Source organism: Agelaius phoeniceus, chromosome 6, assembly GCF_051311805.1.
Source record: "Agelaius phoeniceus isolate bAgePho1 chromosome 6, bAgePho1.hap1, whole genome shotgun sequence".
Lineage (NCBI taxonomy): Eukaryota > Metazoa > Chordata > Aves > Passeriformes > Icteridae > Agelaius > Agelaius phoeniceus.
Genome location: NC_135270.1, coordinates 30,541,841 through 30,567,539, shown reverse-complemented (window position 1 = coordinate 30,567,539; position 25,699 = coordinate 30,541,841). Strand labels below are relative to the sequence as shown.

Below are 25,699 nucleotides of genomic sequence, written 5' to 3'. Positions count from 1 at the left end.
CAAGTCTTCTAATTAGAGGAATTTGACAGTATTGCTGGAAATAGCTTTCTCTTTCAACAGCGCAGTTAAGTGTAAGACCAAAATAAAAAAGATAATTCAAGATAGACTCAATGTGCTATATTTTTAATATCCATGGCTAAGAAACTGTACCATACATTAGCAGCCACAGCCAACACCCAACAGAATAGAAAGCAGGAATTCACCTCCTTTCCTCCTGAAGTACAAAGGAGTAAAGAGTCACCGAGGCTGAGAAAAAAAAAGTGAAAAAAAAGAGAAAAAAAAGAGAAAAAAAAAAGTAGTGTCCTCCTGACACTACTAGCAGACATATGGATAGTTTTATTTCAAGCCTGTGCTTAGATCAGAAAACCTCTCCTAATTTTCTTCAGCCCAAGAGTTTCCCAAGCAGGTAGACTCCAATAACACACCGGACAGTCAAGAGAAATCCTTTTTCCATTAGCATTGGATTCATCACAGGGAACTGGGGAAAAGGTACACCTCTTCATCGTTCCTCTCCATGTTTACTTTGTGTAAATTTTATCCATGGATGATGATGTGACTTTTCAGATAAGACAGAAAGAGGGGGGATGGAAAAAGACCTTTAGAAGAAGCGAGGGAAAAAACAGACTTCTGCAATCTGTCTTCAGAAACGGCTGCAATGCAGGTTGCTGCCAAGTGTTGAAGCTCTAAGGAGGACAAATGACCTGCTACCACACCGGAGAACAGAAAAGCCACGTGCTGTGTGTGGGCAGAGATAAGTTTGTTAGGAGGGAGAAAGAGACAGAGAGAACTGCCTTGTGCAGAAGGACTAATAGAAAGGTAAATCACAACCTGCCTTGGGCCCCATGGAAGTTTGCTACAGTAATGCCCATGCCGATAGCAAGAATAAAGTATAGACTGTGCTGTGAAATTACACCTTTCCTCTTATCCAAAACCACACCTCAAAAACTAACGTGAATTTTATACTTAGTTCTCCATCATCACAACTTGTACTCAGCACTGAGCAATACCCACCCAAACCCCTAAGCCAAGGGGCACAGTCTCATTTCCTGACTGTCACTGTCGAGCCGGTGCTCTAATTTCAGACCAGGGTAAGGCAAGAACCTCCTTTGGTAGAGATCAGGTTGTTATGGTCTAAGTCAATTTCTGGCAAAATTCACCTGGCTTCAAGTTTAGACTAAAATGAATGTAGTTTGGTCCAACCCAGTCTTCATCATAAAACTGTTCATTTTCTGCTCTCTCCATAGCTCCCTTGAAGGCTGCAGGGAGAATCATGTCTCTGCAAGAGACATGATGGCAGACTGCATAGCTTCAGAGGAATACAAATATGACACACATTGTTTCAGGGTCTTTGGTTAAGTGCTAATCATCTGGATTTGGATGCCAGTCCCGATTATGAGAAATATGTAGTAAACAGAATCACATCATGTGATATGCGGGCTTAACCCTCTTCCTGCTGGCAGCTGCACGTCAGCACAAAGCTGCAGTGGGAACAGCAAAACAGTCTCCACAAACCTACCGGCCTTCTGTCCTCAGCTTGGTGCTTGCCCCTGTCTCCTCTGAAGAGCCACACTCACACAACAGAAGGTAGCAGAAGGATGTGTGCAATTTCAACCACAATCAGCCCCCTGGACATCTGATGTTTGGTGATCTCCCCTGCTCTGACCCAAGCACATGGCTGGGCAATACTGCCTGCAGCTTCACAGGGAAGAGGGTATGGGTAATTAAGATGCCACAGTGAGAAGGTGAAGCTGATCCTGTCTGTGGGCCAGGAAGAAATAATCTCACTCCCAACATGCTGAATAAGCCGTGGGTGGGCTGGAAGGGCAAGGGCAGAGCTGTCCCAAGCCTTTCCTCAGCAAGCAATCAGGCAATTGTCACACACTCCGGTGGCACTGGCCATCACCCTGGGACACCCTGGCTGCCACACAAGCATGTGGCACAGGGCAGCCCTCCAGCTGCTGCCACACCACTCATCACACAGTAATGGCCACACAGCCCAACACCAGCACCACCACAGGCTGGGGAGAGTAAGTGACCTGAAACAGCAGGCTAGAGCACAGTAAGTAAAGAATTTCAATCCTCTGCTCCCGTGGGATTCTCTGCCCTTCCATGGGATCACATATGCTATTACCAAGGCACGCAGGACCTAGCTAACCTTTGCAAGACCCTTACTTCCTCTTACACAGTCTGATGGCCACACAGCATTGTGCTTGTAAGGGAAATATTTTCTTCCTGCAGAAATCAGACAATTCAACTCAGAAAGAGTTTTCACAGATTAAATTTAACTTGATACTTAACAAGCCTAGCTACACTTATTAGTGGCCCAGGACCTCCTCACATCCTACCTCCTACATCCTATGCAGCATACTGGTACTGCCAGAGGAAGTTAGTCATTTCCACATTAGACAGCCTCCCATGCCATGAGCCAGCCAGCTCATTTCTGCACACAGGTAAGGTATTGTTAAGTGAATTAGAATTTATTTCTTCCCTTCTCAGCTGCCAAAACTGCTAAGCCACTTGCATTGCTTAGCAGGCTACTCTAGCACTTTTTTTTCCTGATTTCCTGATGCTTAAGAACCCAACCCTGATAATTTAGGGCCTGTCTCCTGCTCTCTGTGTGGCTCCTCTGTATTTAGGACTGCTGTAGGCTGAGGTCTACCCAGGAAAACTCAGAACAGAGCCCTGACATGCTCATGCTGCTGACTTTGAACTACATTTGAAGCAACAGCTAGCAGAACAATAGATGTTCATATGAACAGTGACAGGGTAGCAAAAACAGACCACATCAGAGCCCTATGCATTGGATATGGGCTAAAGAGCCAGGCACCCATCAGTGGAGCCACTACAGCAAAGCATCTCCCTGCTGACAGGGAATTCCCACTGCAGCAGCAACCAGCCCTGTTGTATTAACCCAAAGGGAAGCACCAGCTCCCAGGCACGAGGGGCCAGCCCATAGTACAACCCTGTGTTCCCCAAGCTCCCTACAGCACTCTGGCCCCCGTTTAAAGATGGGGGATCAGACTACTGGTACCTGTTCATGGAAGAAGTCTGATATTCTGCAAAGCAGCATGGCAAAGTCTTCAGGTTTTGAGCTTTCAGTCTTGGAGGGCTGGAATACTGCACTTGCTCAGCAGCTTTGTTGCCTCAAAGCTTCAGCAACTGAGTTCATGAGAGCTGCACTGAGCTCTGGCAATCTCTGCAGGCCTAACAGGAGCCAGTTAACAGCAGCAGCTTCTTTCCCAGCCCAGCAGCTGCTGTGCAGCAGCTCTTTGACCAGTCACCAAGCACTCGCTTCCAGAAGGCAGGAGATTGCACTGGACTTGAAAGTGAGACAGATGCCAAATCCCAGTCCAGGGCCAATGCTTGGGGAATCAGGCAATGTGATGTTCAGAACACAGATGTGTCAGTATTTATTTCCACATGAAAAACAGTCCAAACTGTTTTTTTCTTAGACTCTTTCCAGCTTTTTCCCATTCTCCTGCTGCTCCTTCACTGTGGAGAGCTATCTAAGTTTAACTCTTCTTCTTATTATTGTTTTGGTAAATTAATTTTAACACCAATTAAGATTTTTCATCTGGCTCACAGTTCATGCCCAAGTAGTAAATGTGGGAGCAATGTAGAGGCTGTGCCTTGCAAGGCAGGGAACAAACAGCTATTTCTCAGGCAGCTTTGGCTAGTTCAGCCTACGTACTCTGTCAAGCAGTAAGCACAGTCTCACTGCTTCCAACAGGACTTGTGTCAGGCAGATTTCCATTCCCTACTTCAAAACCCTTCCTCAATCTCAGATATTTGCATGGCTAGAGGTGGGCAAGTTTTAAGCTGCATTCCTACCTATGGAGAGTTGGCAGACACTTCATTCTTTTCACATGCAAACTAGAACTATCACCTGGACCAAGGTGCAAAAATTCAAGGAATTTGGGCAGGGCTTAAATAAAGTGGGAAAGCATTGCCTTGCTTTCCAACATAGCAAAAGGTATTCAGAAGCCTGAAAAAAAGCACAAACCTCTAGCTCCTTCGGCTGCCAGGAGCAGGGTGCCCTCTCCATTTGCTGCAGCTCCAAAGGGATTGGTTTCACGGCTGACATTGACCACTTTATTGGCATGTCACCATTTAAGTGGGCAGTCTCACTCTCTGCACTTACCCTTCACTTCCCCCACCCTGCTACCTCCTTCTCTTTACCTTAGGCTCAGCGGTGATCAGCTCTGATCTGGCTCAAAGCTCACTTTTCCACAGCACATTCAGGTACTGCTGCATCCAACTGAGAAAAAGTGACAGACAAGCACAGTCTGACTGGACTAGAGACTCTGAAACTGCATCTGGAGTTAGTCTTGTCCCAAGTAAATGGAGGAAGGGAGAACATTCAGCACTTGCATATGCCAAAGTTAAATAAATTAGGTGTGAAACAAGATTTTGGCAGGTATTTGGAATCATCAGGAACTGTAAATTTGAATATACTTTATGTCACCCTCTGGCAAATTCTCTAGAATTCACTTTACAGACAGCAATTACACAATACATTTATTCACCCTTTTTGCAAGGCTGCAGAAGTAGCAAAGTTTACCAGTCAAAAAGCAGATAAGCACTATATAAACTACATCCAGAGCTCTGGAGTGCATTATCCTGAATATACATATGTGAAATATTTTGAACACAAATATCTTCTTGGGAAAGCAAAACAAGTAGCAAATGGAGGGTAAATTAGATCCCAGTTAGCTTGATAGAAACAAGCATGTCTAGTAAATATTTTTATTCTTTTCTCTTCTACTAAGATCAGAATGGTGGTGGTTGTTCTGGGCACTGCAGCTTCATGACAAAAAAGCATCCTTAAAAACTGTGTTAAGGGTTCACATGAGAAGAGGTCAAAGGAGAAGATGACCTACCAATCCACCACAGAGGAAAGTCAGAGTGGAACAGAAACCCAAGTGAGCTCTGCAGATGCCTCACTCTTCATGATAGCATGAGGAGTGCTCATGCTCATTCCCAGAGGCACACTTACCCAAAGGACACCTCTTACTGTGTACAGCACTGATGAAGAACTTTGCTCTTTGCCTGGAGAGATGCTCCTTTGGATGGGCTGTGCACCCTGAATACAAACCTTCAATCCCCACAGCCTGACTGTGCCCAGTACAAACACTCCTCTACCTCAAGCCACCCCACTGCTGCCCCACTCAGAAGCAGAGCAATGCTTGCTCAGAGGCTGCTGGAGCCCACTCCCAGTGGGGGGCTTCTAAATAACCTCTGAAGGACAGAGGCACCACCAAAATAGTCTCTAGATGAAAGAGATAAAGGTAATTATTAAAATCTTACTAACAAAAAGTTTCAAAATCTCTCTCCAGCAGCACATAATTTTGTTAATGTATCAGACCATGAAAGCCAGCAACTCACCTAAGTAGAACAGCAATCTTCAATCCAAAGCACGTGAGATCACTGAACACAATGGCAGAATAAGATGGGAACACATTTCCCTTCCCAGCGCCTGTTAACGAAGGTGAGGGAAGAAAAGAAAGGAAGAAGAGGAGGAGGTAGAATTTGGGATAGGGATATACAGGTAGAAAAAGATATCAAGGAGTACTATAAGATTGCTTTAAACTCAAAGCAAAATTTAACAAAATATAGTATGCGGTGATTTTATTTTCTGGCTACACCCACATCAGAAACACACTACCAAATACTGCTCTACTGCGCTAGAAGAGTTGAAAGAGCGTTAAGAAAGGGATACGTAATTGCAAATTTGTAGCGATGTAGTGAAAGCAAATATCTGAAGCTACACATCACAGAAACACAGAAGAACCCCTTTGAAGTGGCCATCACTAGGCTTGGTCCTGAAGAGACACTTGGGAGCACTCAATCAGGGTGTGCTGACAGTGGCTGCACCAACACCTGAAACCAAGTCAAACACATGGTGGTAGCACAGAAGAACATGGAACTGAAAATCATATCTTTGAATCAAGTGCATTACACCCAAGCATCACATACAGGATGTACTGAAATCAGCACAAGTGGTCTTAAAGTAATACCTAAAACCAACAAAAACTAAGGTAAATTTAAAATCAGTTACCATCTTTTCAGTGCTTGTTGCCTTGCATCATCTGGGAACCACGCTCACAGATCAGAGTTCTGTGGTGCAGGCAGGTGTACAAACACAGCAGAAACATGGTCCCTTTCCCCAGTTATCCTGCAGGCTACAAGCCCCATAAGAGAGTGCAAGAAGATGCAGGGAGCTGCACAGGCAGAGTGCAAGGCAACAGGCAGACTCTGCTCAGGCCAGCAGGCAGAGATCTTGGCACACCTCTGGCCACTGGCACTCCAGGACTTCCTCCCCACCTTACTGACCACCCTGCCCTGAATGGCAATAAATACATTTTCAACCTTCCACACAGCTCTGAACAAGTTAAGTGTAGGACAGCAGTGGTGGAGGCTGACAACATGCACAGGGTCCAAAGGGGTAAGAACATCTCTTCCATCCTAGGCTGAATCCAGAGCACATGGAAGAAATGCATTCTCCTTAGAAGTTCTTTTTCCCCATTTGACATGCCAGGGGCCATGGTGCAGACCTGCCTCTACTGCCCAGCACCACACAGGAATAAAGCCTGGAGACTACACAATAATTTCTGAAGAGCAAAATGAAAACACTGCAATGGGAGTGGGTTTTGGGTGGATGCATTTTGTGTTATTTTGGGGTGTTTTTTTGAGGGTGGCAGTAGTAATCGTGTTTGTTTGGTTTGGGTTTTGCTAGTTGTGGTGGTTTTTTTAAAAACCTCCTCCTTAGGCCAGAAAGATTTTTAATTTTTCTGACTCCATCACAGGCCAAATATTGCCAACAAATACCTTCCACAGCTGCTGAGTACAGCATGCCTGCCAGCTGGACAATGAGGAATTTTACCACTGCACAGCCTTTCCTTGCTGTACTTGCATGTAGTCACCCACCCTCACTCCTCCTCATCCAGCAGGGCCCTCCATTTCAAAAGCTGCCCACACTTGATCCTCACCATGGCCCTCCTCCTCCTCAAGAAGGAAGAGCTCAAGTTACAAGAGCTTCACCTCGGGAGGTAAACATGAGGAAAGGTAACAAAGGCATGCTGACACTGCCCTCCTGCCAGGGTATAGAGGGAGGGCAGGTGAAGCCCTCAGGAAAGCTGTCTCATTGCTCCCAAGAGAAGTGGCTGAAGAAAGCTGCAAGTGATGTGTTTGCCTGGAAACCCTGCAGGAACGAATTTGCAGGGCCAGAAGCTGAAGTCCCTTGGCCTTGCCCATGAATTAAGTGCTTTGGCAGGTGGAGGGAGAGCACAGGCACCACATATTGGGACAAGAGGGTCCCTGACAGCAAGAAGACATTGAGCCTGCTGTGACAGTGATGTTCTACCCTGTATAAACCAAATGTTAAGTACCAGCACATCACATCTTCATTGTCACCCGCTGCCGTGGGAGTTCCACCCAAGGCCACCATCTTCTGCCACAGCCTGCAAAAAGAAGGCTCCTTTTTGACAGCACCACCCTAAGCTAGGCACACCAGCTCACACCCATGGGGCTCTGAGGTATCCCCCCACCGCGGAAAGGCCACGTGGTGCCCGCTGGGGCTTGGCACAAGAGGCAGTGGCAGCTGTGCCAGGCTTGCCCTGTGCCCCCTGCATCCCTCTGAGACATCAGCAGCAACTACCTCTCACAGGACTGCAGGCAGAATTTGTTCCAAGCTCTGCAATCAGAGGATATTCTGCTTCAAGTGCTTTAATTACTGTAAGCAGTTCACTAATTACAGTAGTAATGATTGGATTATGGCCAGTTAACAGCTTTAAAGAAATAAGCCATTATAGGAGGGGGAGAGAAATACTCCTTTGGGTTTAGGATAGAAAAAGATTTCAGCAGTCCACCCTGTAGGAGGCTGTTAGTAGCTGGCTAGGTCAGACTATTTGCAACAAGCTGCAACAGCAAGGAGCTGTGTCATGTGTCACTAAATGATATGCTGGCACATGAAAATTATCAGTGTTGGAGGAGGTGTGTTTGCAGGAACAGGAGGTCTTCTGTTAGTGGGCTGACCCCATGTGCTCCAACACCTCTCTATGACTGGACCCAAAAGACACGATGCAGGCAGGTGTGTGCATGCTACATTATTGACATGGTATCATGCCTGAAATGCTTTATTTCATCATGCAAGTCATGAATACAGGCCTTTTAGAATGTCTTAAGAGAGACCTGCTAGCTTGAACCAAACAGCTAAAGGCAACCACTCACACTGCCAAAAGCCAAAGGCACTCACCAAAAAGAACAGCAATTTCCTTTTACTAGCAATTGCTGCCAGCATTGGGAGGACCAGAAATCCATACAAGTAAAGGGCAGGGAGGCTCCCTCCACACCTGACACATACACCTCCTCACTCTTTCCCTGACTACAGAGCAGTCTGCAGAAAAGCAACTGGACTAATGGATCCCTGCAAGAAGTCCTATCCCAAAGGAGACACTGCAACAAGGGGGATTACCAGCTCTGGAAGATAAAGTTTTTTGTGGCCATCCCTTTTCTGAGAAAGACAAGACTCCCAGATATGAGGCAGGCAAGATTACCAGACATACAGCCTCCCCACCTTGAAAGGCACCTTCCACAAAACAGGAAAGCAAGATCCTACTTTACACAAGAAATCCCCAGTGTGTTGAAACTACAATAAAGGCAACAATACTCATTCACAGATGACTATCCTGATGGTACAGCCAGCCAGCAGTATGCCATGGCCCTGTGGGTCAGGTAGCTCTGCCTAACCAAGAAAAGCCAATCCCTTGCACCACCAGCAGCCACTTTTACATCTCTACTCGCCCTAGGAAAAGCAGGTCTCTGCACCTCTTGCTGGCCCTCACCCACAACAGCCAGCCCTCCATGGTAACACACCACCATTGTACCCCCTGCAAAAGCTCTTCAGTTATTCCCCTTGCCTCCTCTCAGCAGTATCTCGTTCTGCTTGGTTTCCTTACTCGCTTTTCCCTTCAGAAGTCTTCAGCTGAGGACTGGCGGAAACTGAGCTTGGTATCGCTGGCTGGAGGGCGAGGATTTCTGGCAAGAGAAAACCAGTAGATCTGGGCATCTTGCCCAGAGTGAGTTCACACTTGGCTCACCACAGCTGGAAATAGTCTCTTCTCTGGCCAGAGCTCCCCAACGGCCCAACAAAACCCTTGGGAAACAGCAAGTTTCCACATGCTGACCATTTTGAAAGAGCCTGAAACACGGGTGCTCATGACTGTACTGTGGGGCTGCACCCAGCCAGCCTTCCATGCACAGCACAGCCACCTGCAAGCGCCACTCCCAAGGGGGCCTGATGAGCAAGCCCTGATGAAGCACAGGCTCTCTGGCTTTGTGTGCAGAACCAGGTGGGGCCAAGACCAGCGCTTCCTCTGGAGATGTTCCTATTGTACAGCAATATTGCAAGCAGGGCTAGAGGGAAGGGAGAGGCTAGCCTGGCACAGATACGCTCTAAACAGCTTCAAACAGCTCCTTTTTTGGCACTGCTTAGCAGTTAAGAAATTAGCTTGCTTTTTTTTTTCAATCATGGAATCACTTTTTACAGTTTTCTTGGGGATAATACATTTAAGTAGCAGAACTAACTTGCCATGTACTGAAGGGTAGATTTAAATAAAGTGAGTGAGGGGATTACAGGTAAGCAAGCACTTGGCTGAGATAAGATTAACAGCAAGATAAACTTTGCTGCTGTAGAGCCAAGGAATCCAGCCAGGAAACAGGGCTCTAGGATGTACACATCATTTTCCATGATGAAGAAAAGAGCACTCAGCTGGGATGCAGAGACCATACATGGTTCTCTCACTCTCTCACATCTCTCAGAGGCCTTTACGGGCAAGCTCCTGCAGGGAAGATGTAACAGCACAACTTCCATTTACAGCAGCAGTGAAGTTCAAATGCTTAGCATCATATGAGTGAGGAGTAGCAAGTGCCCTGGCTGCCTGATCCAAAGGACATGGAAAGCAGAAGTCCTGCCTCTACTGCAAATTGGCCTTGGTTCAGCACCTCTATAGAACATGAGGGTCATGCTCAGCATTATAAAAGGAAACATCAGTATTCTGTGTGAAATTTCTCCAGCCATCCAGCACTGTGTTGATGGAAGGAGCAGAGCAAACCAGTTGCCCATTCACACTATGCTGTGTGACACACACAAGATTCCACAGGGGTCCCTCTGAAAAATGAGGGCCATGCATAGGACACATGAGCAGAGCCCACCTGTGCTGTCCAGAAGGACAGGCCCCACACTGCAGCAGTGCACAGCCAGTGCCAGGTCGGGTAGACTGACAAAGCAGCAATCAGCTGACCCTTTGAGTCATTCCTTCCTTCCCACTGACCACGTAAGTTATCTAGGAGAATGTGGAAAAAGTTGTTGCTTAAGAAGCCTGCCCTGCAGCCTCACCTGCCTATGAACTATCCACACTAGTGCTTCCAGTAGCCCTGGATTGCTGGTATTCAGAGACCTACTTGAAACCATTGCAATCTGACTGACAGGTGATACAGAGACACACATTAGTGGTGTTCACTGTAGTGAGTGTAGCCAAGACACGGTCTTTCCACTTGCCAACACTTCCCTTCTTGGCTCTAATACCATAGAAAAATGACAGGTTTGCTGTCATTTCTCACAGCACAGGGTTGAACACATTGCCAGTCTACACAGATAGAATGACAAGTCAAAGACTTATCTGGATGAAAGACCAAAATCCCCTCTGTTTATGGGCACATTCCCCAGCCCTGCCAATGGGGATCTGTTTCAGATCACTGAGGGTTAAGAATGTCTCTGCAGAGTCTCATCCATGTTGTAGTGCTTCAAAGCAGCCATGGATTTGGAAGCAGCATAAGAGAGGACAATTGCAGGTAAAAGCATGAAGAGAGCAAGCGTAGGAGAGTTGGCTTTCAAAGGCCTGACCCAGCCCTTACCAGTAAAATACACTCATTGCCAGCTGAACGGCAAAGACACAACGACAGTAACCCAGCATGGGGAAAAAATGGTTCTGCTTTACCGCCTAATAGGGAGACAAGAGGTTAAACTGGCACCAGGCCACACCACATCCTATGACCAAGTTCTGCTCTCATACAGTAGGCGAATGAGAGCAGGGAAGGCAATGGCAGGAAGGGAATTGGAAGTAATTTAATTAAACATATTCTTAATTAATTTTTAAATTAATCATATTAATGCTAGTGCCTTTGTTCACTTAAGCATTTTTTTGATTGGCCCAAAAAGTCCCCAGTTCTGTCTCAGGGATCTGAGTGACTTTTGGGAACCCGTATGTCAGTCTCATGCACCAAGGTCAAAAAGAGTGGTGGGTGGTTCCACAGACTTCAATAGAAGGCTTTTCTGGCATGACTAACACCAGACAGACAGTACTGCTGCTGACAAGTCCATCCCACCACTCTTCACCAACTCATCCCCACAGATTCAATCTCTGACTAACAATGCTTCAGCCCCAAAACGCCAGAGTTAGAGCAAATCCTATGTCTCTATGAAGAAAAGGTGACTACCTTTCTTGCTGATGTTATGTTTTTCCCACCCTGGCAGTTGCCAAGCATACTATACCTGCTTTTTCCCCCTTCAGGCACAGTTCACATATTGCTTTGATGGGATAACAGGGTTTTATATTGCTATAGAAGACTTATATAAGTCATGCTAAGCATATTCCTTATGATAACCATCATGCTTCCAACAGTCACACATGGCAAGAAATCAGTTTTATATTCTCATACAGAAGAAGAGCAAACTCTTGCACAGTCTTCCATCCTCCTCAAACACCATTTCTCAGACTGTATAAAATACCTCTAAAAATCACAGCAATCCCAGCAAGCCTCTGGGGCTGACACAACACATTCAAGTGAGACCAGTCCATTGTATGTAGTATTTTTGCAGCTTCCCAATGTTTCCCCAGACAGTTCTCCAGTCTCTTTTCTACACTGACTGCTTTCTGCACCTCATTGTCAGAAAGAGCACAGCCATTCTCCAATAGCATAAGTGCACCCCAGAGAACAGCCTAAGTGTCAGGCACAACAGTGATAATCCACAGCCAGATGGAAAATACTCTCAGTCCTTCAGTTTTCACCATCTCTGTCACTGCTGTTTGTGCCAACCTTAAGAACTCCGGGTCAATGTTTTTAGTCGATTTCAGTGAGTAGCCACAGAAAAGCACACAGGCTCACAAACTGGCTGGGGAGGCAAATGAGCCCTGCTCCTCCTCTGTCACCTGACAGTGCATGAGAGCTGCACTTCTCACAGAGCACACACGAAAAGAGTAAAGTGCCCGCAGCAGGAGCAACTAGGACCTCAGGGCTAGGAAGAACAGTCACTGGCTTGCTACTGTAACATACAGTTTCTAAAAGCGGGACTTCAGTGTTCATGACCACTTTTACCCAGCAGGTTTACTGCTCCACGTTCTCAGATACCACCCAGTTATACCTGAATTATACAGACAACACCATCTCATACAAAAGCATGTGCTTCCGAGGGGACAAGTGGGGACAAGTTCTTGCCCAATACACAATAAAACTGGTTTCCAAACAGCTTCTTCTTAAGGATACCCTAAATAGTATGCCACATGCCCCAAGCTACAAGCACTGCAAGCGGTCAGGGCAGAAAACAATGTTATCTTATCCTCTCTAGCCTTTGCACTCAATGCCTTGAAACAATGTCACTACTAAATCACGTGTACAAGAATTTAAACTGGTTGCCTGAAGCAGTCAGCAAGAAATTCCCCAGACAGACACACTTTACATCACTGGGCTGGTAGCTGGATGCCTTTGAGGTGTTTCACCCTTCCCTAGAGGGCTGGAAGGATAAGTTCAGTACAGATTGATGAGCACCATGTTCTCATAAACTGATCCTTGGGATCTGGGATAGAGTCCCCCTGAAAGAATCTGCAGTCACCATCTTAACCCATGCCTGCTTTCTCCTTAGACTGCCCCCTTACTCAGAATTCTGAACAGGAGGGTAAGTCACAGCAAAACACACACACCTCATTCATCATCCACCATGAGGTTACAATGAATAATAATGTTCTTGTTAAAAAAACCAAACACGCACATCCTGACAAAACCTGATCATAGAAAGTATGAGGCAGCTCCCACACTCAAGGACAAATAACTGATCTACAAAGCCAGATATTTCCAGAGTTCCCTACAGCAACTTCTGAGTTTAATGTTTTGAAAAGAAAGTATCTGGCAACAAGATACCTATGTTAAACAACAAAAGCTTGATCTGAAAGATAGGAGATATCTGGTGACCTATATTGCCTGCCTGCAAAAGAGCAGCTGAGCAAGCATCCTTACAAATTTCACCATTCTGCTTCAGCATCAATAATGGTCAGTGTGAAATAAAGCATGTGGGATACTCGGGTGCAGCAGGGCCACCTTCCCCACTGCACACCCACATTGCAAAGACCACGCAAGGACCATCCCTTGCCGTGGCCACACAGGGTCATAGCAGCAGCAAAGCAACCCAGTGTAGTGTATTCATCAACAATGTACATTTATTTATCTCATGGCTGAATCTATGATGGCACTGAAAGAAATGTCAGCAATCTTCAGTTTAGGAGTGGTATCACACCTTTTTGTGGGTCCACAGCAGCTACCAAAACCGTAGCTTTCTGGAAGTTTAGATACCTTTCTCAGAATATACCCTCTCTGAACAAGGGGACACTCAACCCAAATGAAACGGAAACTATGACTGTGGTTTTTACATTTTGTCAGAGATAACAGTCACACTCATACCACCTGACTAGAGCATGCTTACCAGGAGGCTTGGAGGTGGGGTGTTTCTATGATGGCCCTATTTAATGAGTACTTTCTATCATTAGCAACTTTCTATCATTAGCAACCCCATCTCAGAAAGGTGATTAGAACAGCAAAATTCAAATCATAAATGCAGTAAGGCCTGCAGGATGCAGACACAGTAGGGCCATGAGACTCATGCGGGTTTTTTTTCCCTTGTATTTATGTGTATCTTTACATGCAGTGCACGACACAGAACAGTGAGGGAGGTTTAAGAAGACTTGGGTTTCTAACAGGCAATTTCTGTAAGTCCATGAACAACTGTACTTAGTAAGCACTACTCTGGCACAGAAAAGGTGCCACCAAAGTCTGTGCTATCACTGCTTCTGCAGCACCATAAATCTGACCAGTCCAGTTCTCTAAGCCAGAGATATCATTTATTGCCACATTGTCAGAGATGCCAACATGGCAAGGCAGAGCAAGAGTGGGTAAAGCACATGGCACATTAATTTCACCAATTTAATTTTTTCATAATTTTTAATTTTTTTAAATAAAGATAAGCATTATTATAACTCCTTATTATAACTCCTGAGCATGAAAGTTGCATATGGCTATCTTCTACACACTGCAAATGAACACTGCTTCCTACTCCTAAGAAAGCAGTTGTCAGGTCAAAAAGCAATTTGGTATTTAAAGTTTCCCTGCCAGCTCTACAGTTGAGACAAGTTGCTTCAGGCAAGATTTTAAAATAAACCTGAAGGAGCTGCACCTTGAGCAACAAGCTCATTAAAAGAGAATGGCCCACATGAGAGCCTGCTGTATGGAGGACCTGAAGGCTGGACCCCTACCAACACCCCCAAACAAACCCAGCTTCACCTCAGTGTTATTCCTGACACTAAGGAGCTGGAGATTGTCCTTCTCATCATCACCCTTCACCTCATCTGAGAAGATGAGCCAGGCAGGCTGAACACCACCTGGCTAACCTAGTCCCTCACACCAAACCCACCAGGAAAAGTCTGAATGCTGCAGCTGATAACTTGTCATCAAGAGGTAGTAATGTTCTTGTGGGCACAAATGACAATCTCTTGGCCACTAACACCCACAGATGTACTTCTTACTAAGCAACCTTGTTAATCTTGACAGCCAGGTGAGTCCACTGCAATGGCTTTCAGCAAGTTTTGCTTTGCAAATCGGGAAACTGCAGGATCAATCTTGTTATTCCTTAGCTGCCGCTACTTTGAGGCTTGACTCCAGACAGGAAAGAAGAGAAGGCAGAGGAAAAAAAAAGCTGTTACAAGAAACTGCTGAGATGAGTTCAACAGTTCAAACTACTGAGATGTAGTTCAAAGGAGAAAGCATTTTAATCCCCAGAACAGACCCCTGCTCCTGCACAAAAGATTGTCCAGAGGCTTGTATCAGGTGAAAAGTAGCTGAATTTGTTCTGCACAATTTTATTTTTTTTCTGCTTAAGAATAGCAATGCTGTGATGAGCTCTTTAAAACCTCTTAGAGAGTCACTTCTGATAGACATGAAAAATTGGCTTCATATGGAAAGCTGCTTTCCTCCCAGAACTGTCCCTTTATCCCTACACTGTAAAACAGCAGCTTCCCAGGAAGAGGCAGGTAGGCAGGTGTGAAACCAGTGCTTCTCCTCTGTATCACATTCAAGAGGCCAACTTTCACCCTTCAAATATGAAATGCATTCTGCAGTTTGCCTATTTACCCATTTCAAAGCAACATTCCAGACAGCAAAGGTTGTAATATCTGTCTCAACACAGGCAGGAAACCTGCAAACCAGCTCCCAAAAGCTCAACAAACTTGTCCTTATAATGCTCCTGTAGAAGACATTACTAAAATTCAGTAATCTTCCCACTTTTGATGTCTGCTGAGTTCTGCTGAGCCCATGCATCGAGGAGAAGGGGAGCTGGATTAAATTCACATTTGAGTAACATTACTAGACTGCTCGCTTCCCAAGTCTCAATGAGTCCCAGCTGCACAAAACCTGGCAGGACAGCAATGTGGCACAGCTACCCACAGCCTAGAGAGCCTTACTGAGCCAGGACACCAGGGGCTGGGCTGGAAACAGTGGAAACACACTTCTTGCATAGACATTTGTTGCTGCGTTACTGGCCGTGCCACCACTTTAGACATGCTGACTTGCTCCCAGAGAGGGCCCAAAATGCAAAGTTCAGAGTTTGCCTCAACTGCTGGCCTCAGTGATACAAATAATAATAATGATGATAATTCAATAGCACTTAAATCAGACTTAGGTGAAGAAAAACCTAAAATATGTGAGTCAACAAGAAAAGATTGAGCCTGAAAAGTATCTACAGGAATATTTGGTAGGCATCAATCTCTCTTATCACACTCAGTAAGCTATTAGCTAACATGTACTGTACTGAACATTCAACCGTAATTACGGCAGTGATTTCATTTCACAGGTAAGAAGGACTGACAGTTTTACTACACCACACTTTTTGCTTGGTAGATACTGTTACCTTCTTACATCTGAAGGAAGCAAGCCCCAAGACCCCAACAGGGCTTTTGGCCACATTCAGACCCCCAGAAATCCCTCAATATATGCACAGCCTGCCCCGGCTGGGGTCCAAACACTAATCCCTCCGAGGGGATATTAGCCTGATATGCTGGAACTGGGAACAGCCATCACTCCCAGACCTGATCCTCCAAAATACAGAGGTGGGGGGGGGGTTACCATAAAACTTTGAGCTTGCACTCGGTGCAGAAGGGAACAGCTTCAGCTGTTCATCACCAGAAAGAGGAATAATAAAGTGATCCCACCACCAGCAACAGACATTTAACTACAGAGAGTCCTCCAGTCCAGCAAGCTGGAGAGTGACTCCCACCACATCAAATTCAACTGGTAGCTGTTGACCAGCACAAGAAGTTGGGGTTCATTACTTAAAATTCCCTCTTGGTTTCTTCCCTCTGCACAAGTAACCCACGTTAACAGAACAGCTCTCTGTCACCCTCTTGTGATAGGACCAAGAGGACTTAAAATCTCCTGGAAGGAGGTAATACTAAAAGAACATGACATTTACAGCATGTACAACAACCCTGGGTTTAAGGCTTTTGAGTCCAAAGGTTCCATTCCTGCTTCTGACAACGAAACCAGTGTACCCCTATATATAAAATATTTTACCTCAGCCGGCACCATAAAAGGCAAAAAACCCCTACAGCGTAACAATCATTTCCCTTCACAGCCGTCAGCAAGGCTGGTGATCTTGCTCAGGGCCCCAGTAGCTGTTTCTAAATGTATTGGCCAGATACAGGCATAGGACTGGAAACAGTGATTGCAGCCAGGCAGATCTTCTGAAAAGGAAGAAACTTCCCTCCTCAAAGGAACAGAGCTCTGACTTCCAATAAGCCATCCACCACTCACAGCCCAGATCAAGACTGCATTCCTCGCTTTTCCTTTGCCGAAATATAACCTCACACACCACCAACTCTTTCACCAGTAAATGCCCTTGCTTGTGTACTTTAGTTCTCATGCTGTCTACTCTTAGCACTCAAATCCCTGAGCAAGGAAACCACGGACAGCAGCTCTGTAGCTATCACCTTCAATCAACTCATCATACTCCAGGGAAAAAACTTCTCAGTGGCACCATTTCAGACAGCTCTGAGCAGGAAAACCTGAAAACCTTTGATCTGGAAGTGGAGGAGGGGAAGAGGAGAAGGGTTAAAGAGAAATAATCATCTTCCCACTGTTGTGCTCTCCTTCCCAACTGTTCCCAGTTCTACAGAAAGCTCCACACCTCAGACTACATTATATATGTTAATATATCATTTGTGCTAAAAAAGCACTATCATCCCCTTTCTCATGGAAGGTCTGGGGTTCTCCTGCCTGCTCACAGCAAGGGGAGAGCAAGGCAAGATCCAAAACACGAGCCAGTGACTGGCTGCGAAGCCAGCGGGAGCCTGCTGCACCCCGAAGTGCCTCTGCCATGCCAGCATCAGTGCCGCTCCAAATTCTGCTTTACTCTGGTCTGATGGAGTGACTAAAACGGAAATATTTCGGGGATTAGGATTCCTGAGTGATCTAATACAGGATGCTTTTGGTTTAAAGGAGGAGGGGAAAAAAAATATAACTAGCTAGCGGCGAGGCTGGAGCTCCTCCTGAGCTCCCCTCCCCATCGCCACCCTTTCGGTTTAAAAAGGGGCCGAATGTTACCATTTTTGGACATGAGCTCCGCGCAAGCCCTGCCCTAAACCACACCATTCAAACCAGCAGCCAGTGACTGTCCCGCCGCCGGGGCCGGGGCACGGGCGGCGCCGGGGGTGCGGGGGGGATGCGGAGGGGCCCCGCCACCGCCCGCCAGCGTCCCGGCCCCGCCCGGGCGCACCTGCGGGCCGGGAGCCCGTGACCCGGCCGGCGGCTGCTGCTGCGGGGGGACCGCCCCGGCACCTCCCTCCCCGCCCCGCCATCACCTGCCCGCCCCCGCGTCCCCGCCGCCTCGCCCCGCCACGCCGCACAGCGCCAGCCCCCGGCCGGGCGCGCACCGGCCCCGCCGCAGCGGTGGAGGGGCGGCGGGGCCGGGTCCCGGCAGCCCCACGGGATGCACGCCAGGAGAGAGGACGGGGATGCGCCCACCTTCCTCTGCTGCTTCTCCCAGGCTGGGTCGAGGAGCAGATCCCGGTCCCAGTCTTCCTCCGGCTGCATGTAGTCATTGGTCTGGTCGTAGTGATCCATGGCTGCGGCCGCTGCTGCCCGTCGCGTCGCGCCCCGCCGGTGCCGCTGCGCGCTGTGTTCGTCCCGGCCCCGCGGCCGCTCAGCCCGAGCGCGCGGCGGCGGCGCCCGCTCCCACCTCTCTCTGCCTCGGCCGCGCGCAGCGCCGCGGGGGCTGGACGCCCCGCCCACCACCCGCCTCCGCGCCGCTCATTGGCCGCCATCCGCGCGGCCGAGCCCAGGCCCCCGAGTGTGAGTTCCTGTTTCATTGGTCCTCACGGCCGTCCGTCACAAGATCCGTGTGCCGTGGTAGGCAGTTCGCGGCAGCCCCGCCCTACTCGCGGCCCTGCCCGCCACCCCCCCGGCGTAGGGGGAGGCCGCGGGGGGGTGCACTATGCCGAGCCATGCCGAGCCGTGCCGAGCCGAGCCGTCCCGAGCCGTCCCGTCCCGTGCCATGCGATGTGATGTGGGGAAGCTCCGCGGCTCTGTGGGAGCATTTCTCTTTTCACGGCTCCGCGGCTGGATGGGGCGCGGGAGCCTGTGCTGGGGTGTCCTCACCGGCGGATCCGAGCGGCATTTTGTCACAGAATCACAGAATACTCTGAGTTGGAAGAGACCCACAAGGAACATCGAGTCCAGCTCCTGTCACCACACGGGACACCCCAAGAGTCACCCCTGTGCCTAAGAGCATTGCCCAAACTTTGCTTGAGTGCTGTGACCACTGCCCTGGGGAGTCTGGTCCAGTGCCCAATCACCCTCTGGGTGAAGAACCTTTTCCTGATATCCAGCCTAAACTTTCCCTGATTCAACTTCAGGTGCATCAAATGCTGGCACTGTGAGGATGTTTTCGTGTGGCACAGCTGGTGCCCATCCTGCCGGCCCCGACCTGAGTGCTCAGTGACAGCCCCACAGTCCTGCTGCCCGACTCAAAACACAGCTTGGGCGTTGTGCAGGAGTGCCCGCACCCAGGACGCAAAAAGAAAGGGCAGTGTTACTTGCTCCTGACCGGCAGCCGCTGCTCCAGGCTGGGATTGCCAGCACTGGCAGCCGCAGCCCTCAGGGCCTGAGGTGCGTGCTGCAGGCCAGGGACAGCCGGGGCCTCCCAGACAGCAGCACCTGCTGCTGTCTGCCCACAAATATCCTGTTCGACAGGAAAACGCTCAACTGAAGTGCGTTTGGCTCATCGAGTAGCTTCCTAGAAGGGAAACACAAGTTAAGGAGTGTACCAACACGCAAATACTTGACACGGGCTTCCGTCAGTTAAACGAGTAGAGGGGGAAAAGGACAGCAGCCTTGTTTGTTCCCCTGGTAGTCTCGCTGAGAAGCACTGTGGCATCTCTCACAGAAGTGAGAGGAAGCCCAAGGAAATGCCGTTCCACAGCATCATGCAGGGCAGAGCTTGTGTCCCAATTCCTCTGATTAACAGAGGAAGCAGAAGTTTGGAGCCCAGGAATGTGGGAGAGAGGGGGTAGCTGAGAATGGACTAGAAAGACGCTGCAAAGCACCAGGTTGAATTGAGCTGAAATGTTCCACATCAAGCTAGATTTAGCCCTGAATCACACCAATGAGCTCCACTTGCAGAAAAGGGATTTTTTTTTCCTGTGTCTTAACAAACATTGGGGGTGAAATTGGATTTATTCTTTACTTCTTGGCATAAATAACTGTGCAGTCTATAATGAACAGATGTATGGTATAATGGTACTCTGTACTGTACTCTGTCTTCATGTGTCATATGATATACCTTTATGTATACTTGCAGATATCAAAACCACAAATATAATTATCAGAATTTTAACAGTTCTGCACCATTCAGAGACTTGTATTCACTCTACCATGCATCACTCAAGATGAAGAAAGATTATTTAAATATGTAACTACAGTAACATTCATAATTTTGAAGAGGAAGGGCCAATTTTTATTTTTTACAACCATTCAGTGAAACCCCAGTAACAGAAATTGTGAACCAACAGCTACAGCCTGATCACAGGCAGATAGAGAAACAACATGATGATAGAGAAACAACAAAGATGTCTAAAAGTTTTGTTCCTTTTTATTATTTATGAAGATATTTTCCACCTGAGGAATCCGGGAGAGTGTGGGAATTGGTAGAGATCTGGGGAGAAAAAAGGAGGAGGGAAACAAACATATTCCTTGAAAAAAGTCTTAAGCTTTGTATTTTAAGGCAGGGGGTCCTACTTGCTTCACCACCCCTATATTTTAAGAGCCCATTATTGAAAGCCACTTTTCAGACCTTCACAAATGTGGTGAGAGGTCTCAACTGCCTTTTAGTTTGTGGGGATTCTCAGCATTTCCCAGGAAATGCTCAGCACCATGGAGGTCTAAGCCCTGAGACATGCAGTAGGTTTCTGTGAGGCTGTATCGTCTAGATGCTGCCTCTTTGGTTACTTGGAGTTGAGTTGCAAAGCAACTGTGCCCATATTCATAAAATTACTATTCTTACCTGTGTGAAATACATCCAGTGATCTCTTACAGAGTCTGATGATACTATAAATAGAAAACTAATTTTAGTTGCCAGTATCCTGTTCATGTACCTATTTCTTCTTGCACAGGGCAAAGGATGGATTAGACAATTTAATAGACAACATAAGTGCAATAAACTATTATAAAATCAAGAACTAGTGTGAGGTTTCTATTGCCTCTCTCCTAATTGTCTCTGACGTTTGTATTTCTAACTTCATCATCCTTGCTTCTAAAATTCTTTCTTGGATTTCTGGGAAATACTTAGTTTTTCACTCCTAAGCCCATCCCAACCATTAGCTTTTTACAAACTCCTTAACAAAAGGAAGTGAGTGTTCTTGGCCAGTTTTATGAATTTATGAGCAATAGTGAGGGGTGAAAAAAGACTGTTTCCAAACTTGGGATAGTTCCCGGATCCACTTGACCCTCTGCCCTTGCACCATGAAGGGGAAGAGACAAGCTTGCAATGGGAGAGGGAAGCACAGCAGCAACAGGACCCACAGAGCCCAGTGCTACTGATGGGAGATGTACCTCTAACCCCAGCAGTACTCTGGTCTTCCTTACTTTCTGTCATTACTCCTAGAGTTCTCTTCTCTGTACAAGATTGCTGCTGATTTCCGTGGGCATTATTCCCACCCCGCTGGACCAAGTGGGGCTCCAGTAAAGTCTTTCTGATCCAATGAAGAGAGAGTGGCCTTTCTGCAGGGCAGGGGACAGAGTCACCATGAGAACAGCTGGACGTACACCCTACTTCTTCAGCCTGCAACAGATGAAAAGAGGAACAAGCCCGAAGGCATTAGGGTATTTCTGGTTACTGTGTGCTGCTCATTCTCTTTGTGCTTTGCATATTAGCTACAGGTCACAAGCTTCCCTGGGGACATATCTGTTTTCTTGCCAAGAACATCCATAAGCTTCTGTAATGAGGCCCGGCAGGTGAGCTCAGTCACTGTACAACAGTGAACAAGGCTGTGTTGGAATGGCCCTTGACTTTTGTTTTGGGAAGTCTCACAGCCAAGTTTCAGCACTTATATTCTGCAGATGCACAAAAACTTTGTTGCTCAAAGATCTGGCACTTAAATTTGAACTGTGTGTTGGGCTGTCACAGTAGAGAATTCAACAAGTTAAATTATTTTTCCTAATTTCTATGTCACCAATTCAGGACAGACTACCAGTAAGAGCTCAGGCCCTGGGAAATGCAGGCATTAATTTGGTTGAGCTCAGTGGGGTATACCATGCTTCATGGAATCTAGGGAGGAAGGGGCTTGGGCCCAGGGATTGGGTAGAATTTACATTTTTAAGTGTCATGGAATAACTGCCATGGTCATCCATGGATAGGTAGGGGAAAAAAGGAACAACCAAGGTAGAAATGCTGTGTTTGGACAAAAGGAAAAAGAGGCCCAAATAAAGCTCCTAAGTACAAAACGTTTTCTGTCCTTCAAGGCCTCTACACCCAAGTTGCATTTCCCCTTCTACTGGGATCCTAGCATCCTAAGTCCTCTTTCCCTTTACTTCCCCAATTATCTGATCTTCCAAAACTGGCTCCCCAGTCCTTCACCCTAAACTGTGGGATTGTGCAAGTACCTGAAGAGGATGTTATCTCTTCCTTCTGCTGACTGGAGGTCAACCACGCTTGTTCAGAGCATGAGCTTTAAAACCAGTGACTTACAGAGCAGTCTTTATATATATTTGCTAATATTGTTTGATACAGGTCATTTTGTGAAAGTGATGTTTTTTTTCCCTGTAAAAAGCCTGATTTTACTTTTCTAGCAGAGGATACCCTAGATTGTTCCCTTTGCTTTCACAGTGTCACTTAAACAACAATAGAATCAGGAATTACATCTCTAGTCCTATATTCCTGTTATCACATATCCCTATCTACTTTCATCCTTCAAGGACTTGACCAACATTGCCCATCTAATGCCCCCTTTGCTCCCTCACTTCATCCCTGAAGGGAAAGGTGTTTGCTGCTCAGAAATGCACAAGAGCATCATGCAACCAAAGCAACTAGGGCAGCTGCTGAGCTCGTTCTGCAGAGGGACAGACATAGGGATTAAAACCATCCAGTGGCACTGACAGAGTCATGTTAGATGACAGTGAAACACATTGTACAGTGAAATGACCACCTCATTGAGGTTACCATCCTTATTCTATGATATGGGCCTAGAGACCTTCAGTCACCCAGGGTTAGTACTTCTCATGTTTTGCCTGCAAGTTACCCTTTACTGAGGGGCAGGTGTTCGTGTAGGCTTTTTTTGCTCTGTCTTTTTCGTTTTCTTTGTCAGTCCTTAAAGGACATTCCATTTCACAGTGCTGACACGATATCTCTGTCTGTCCCAAACAATAAAAAGACTCAGGAACCAGAGAAGATAAAGACAATAACATTTTCCATGTTCCTACAAGAGACAGGGAATGGATTAAAGTTTAGAAGCGAGCACACTTCAAACTGGACACCATAAGTACACAAATCCCTGACAACTGGTGTATCCATGTACACACCTAAGGCTTGATCCAGGCCATGCTCAGTGCCGTCTCTCTTGGTGGAAGCAGAGGAAGATGTTGCCCTGAGGCACAGGGGAAGCCATGGTGCAGCAGCTGCTGCAGAAGCTACACACCTCCATGTGCAGAGCTCTGAAAGGCAGAGCCAACCAGTGCCTCCCACGTGGTAGCAAGAAGGCAGGAGCCTCTGGAGATTGCAAATTAAGTATGAGATAGCTCATTCCTGCTGCCACCAAGAGGGAGACTCGGGTTTGAGTCTCTTTTTCTCACTTTCTGATTGCGCAGATCTTGCCTGATGATGTGCCCGTAGCTTAAAGAGGCAAGAGGCAGAATTTATTGTTTCTCCCACTTCCCAGGCACCGAAACTGACCATGGGAAAAGCGTTACAAGCTTTGGAGGTAAATATTGTGAATTTTTTCTGGAAAGGGAACAGCTGCAACATGGTAGGAGAATAGCAAGCACAGGGCTCCACCCTTGCCTTCACAGAAAACCTTTTCCTATGCAAGAGTCACTGCGCTCTCAGACCTATCATTATTTAGTTCCAGCTTAAAAACTTCACTTAAAATCCATTCACTTTGATGTTCTCCATAATTGCAAGTCTACTATTTTGTAGTAAAATGCTTGAAAAAAAACCAGCCCTCCCCCATCTTCAAGGATATCATTATTACAGTGGTATCTTCAGACTATTTTCAAGCAGAACCCTTTTCTGGCCATGGCTTGGAATCACTTTCCAGAGAGAAAGCCAACAAAAATTTAATTCCTTCTGAGTAAGGCAGCTGCCTTGTTATACTTCAGCTACACCACACCGCCCTGGCTTCTTTCCCACACGGCTCTGCCACAAACCTGTGAGTCTAATACTGACCAGAGCAGCCATAGTCATTGCTATGACACCCATCACTGCTCTGGGATGCGCTGGGTAGGGCATGCAGCTGTAGGTCACAGTTGTTTCAATAGTGAGTCAGCAGTCCCTGCCTGAACAAACCCACAACCGCACTCAGATATGTTGAGAGCAAAGCACTTTGAGGATGCTTGCTCAAGATTTCACACACTGCTGCAGGGGTCTGTAGCTGTCTGCAGACCCCAGACTCCATCCGTGGGATAGTTTTGCACAAAAGAAGCATTCCTGAAGGAAGATCTGCAGGATGCTGCCACAGAAATGCATCGCCAGCGTGCTCAGAGGTCACATAGCCCTATCATCCCTGACAGGTTGCAGAGAGCTGATGTAAGACCTGACCATGCATGAAGTTCACTTGCTCGTAATTTTTGCTCCGTGAATGATGCAGGCCTAGGATAATCCTGTAGGGGAAACCATGGAGGGTGATGGATAGAAGAAGTTTGATACACTGCAAAATGTGATACAAGCAGGCCAAGCATGTACTGCAGTCTTTAATTCTTCGTGGAGAAGTGCATGGTGTGAGAGTTGAGGCTGTGTGAGTTACTTATGCAGAGCAAACACAGAAGAGCACACATCAACAGATCTGGAGCAGACTGTACTGCCAGCAGCCAGGGAATGCTGTGCAATTGCAGCAGCATGGCAAGGCATGAGTGCTATGAAGGCAGATGGTAATGCCAGAGCTGCAGCTCTCTCAGGCCTTTCCCTAGGAAATCCATGTCCACAAGTGCATGTACAAAGCAGTGTCATTTGTAGAACACAAAAAGCAAACCTTCTGTCCCCCTTAGCATTTGTAAGGCTGTGGATGGAGTCCTGTGGCTAGCTCTGGGTGCCAGGTTTTAAGACAGATACACATCAGTTGGAGAGAGTCCAAAGGAGAAGTAACAAGAAGGCTCAGAAGTCTAGAAAACCCGACCTTTGAAAGGAGACTGGAAGAAACAGGCTTTGTTTAGTCTAGGGAAGAAAAAAATTTAAGTGAGACACAGTACCAGTCCTCAAATACGTAAAAGTTTACTGCAAAGTGTAACACATTACATCATTTGCTGTGGCCACTGGCAAATCTGTGAACAGTCAGGATAGCAAAGAACTTGAGGAGGCCACCAAAGGAAGGTGCTGAATTTCCACTGCTGGATATTTTAAAGAACAAGTAGGGCAGTTATAAGAGAGACCAAACTTTAGGGATAATCAACCCCACCATGAGCTTGGAAGGTGAACCCTCCAACTTTGTTTCATACTGTGCAATACTATCAGCTCCAGAGTTTAAGGCAGTACTATGAAGCAATATGATTGTAAAGAGATTAATGATTGAAGAAAAGTCCTTACAGCTGTAGGAAAATAAAAATGTAAAATCAGACATATGGACCCTGACCTAGATAGTCTCATCAGACACCCATATGTAAAGCACATTGCAGCACAACT

The 25,699-nt window shown here is 46.8% G+C and overlaps 1 protein-coding gene across 7 annotated transcripts in view; it reads right to left on the bottom strand.

Moving 5' to 3' along the window:
* ACTN1 (actinin alpha 1) overlaps window positions 1–18,597 on the bottom strand; it is an 86,042-nt gene extending 67,445 nt beyond the window's left edge. For 6 of the 7 annotated variants that reach the window (XM_054634409.2, XM_054634407.2, XM_054634408.2 and 3 more), the window contains exon 1: window positions 18,340–18,597. In XM_054634409.2, coding sequence (XP_054490384.1) covers window positions 18,340–18,438 — 99 coding nt within the window. In that variant the 5' untranslated portion in view covers window positions 18,439–18,597. Of the gene's footprint in view, window positions 1–5,385; window positions 5,477–18,339 lie in introns of all 7 variants that reach the window. The other variant, XM_077180309.1, reaches the window with a different exon arrangement.
* Between the last annotated feature and the right edge of the window lie 7,102 nt (window positions 18,598–25,699).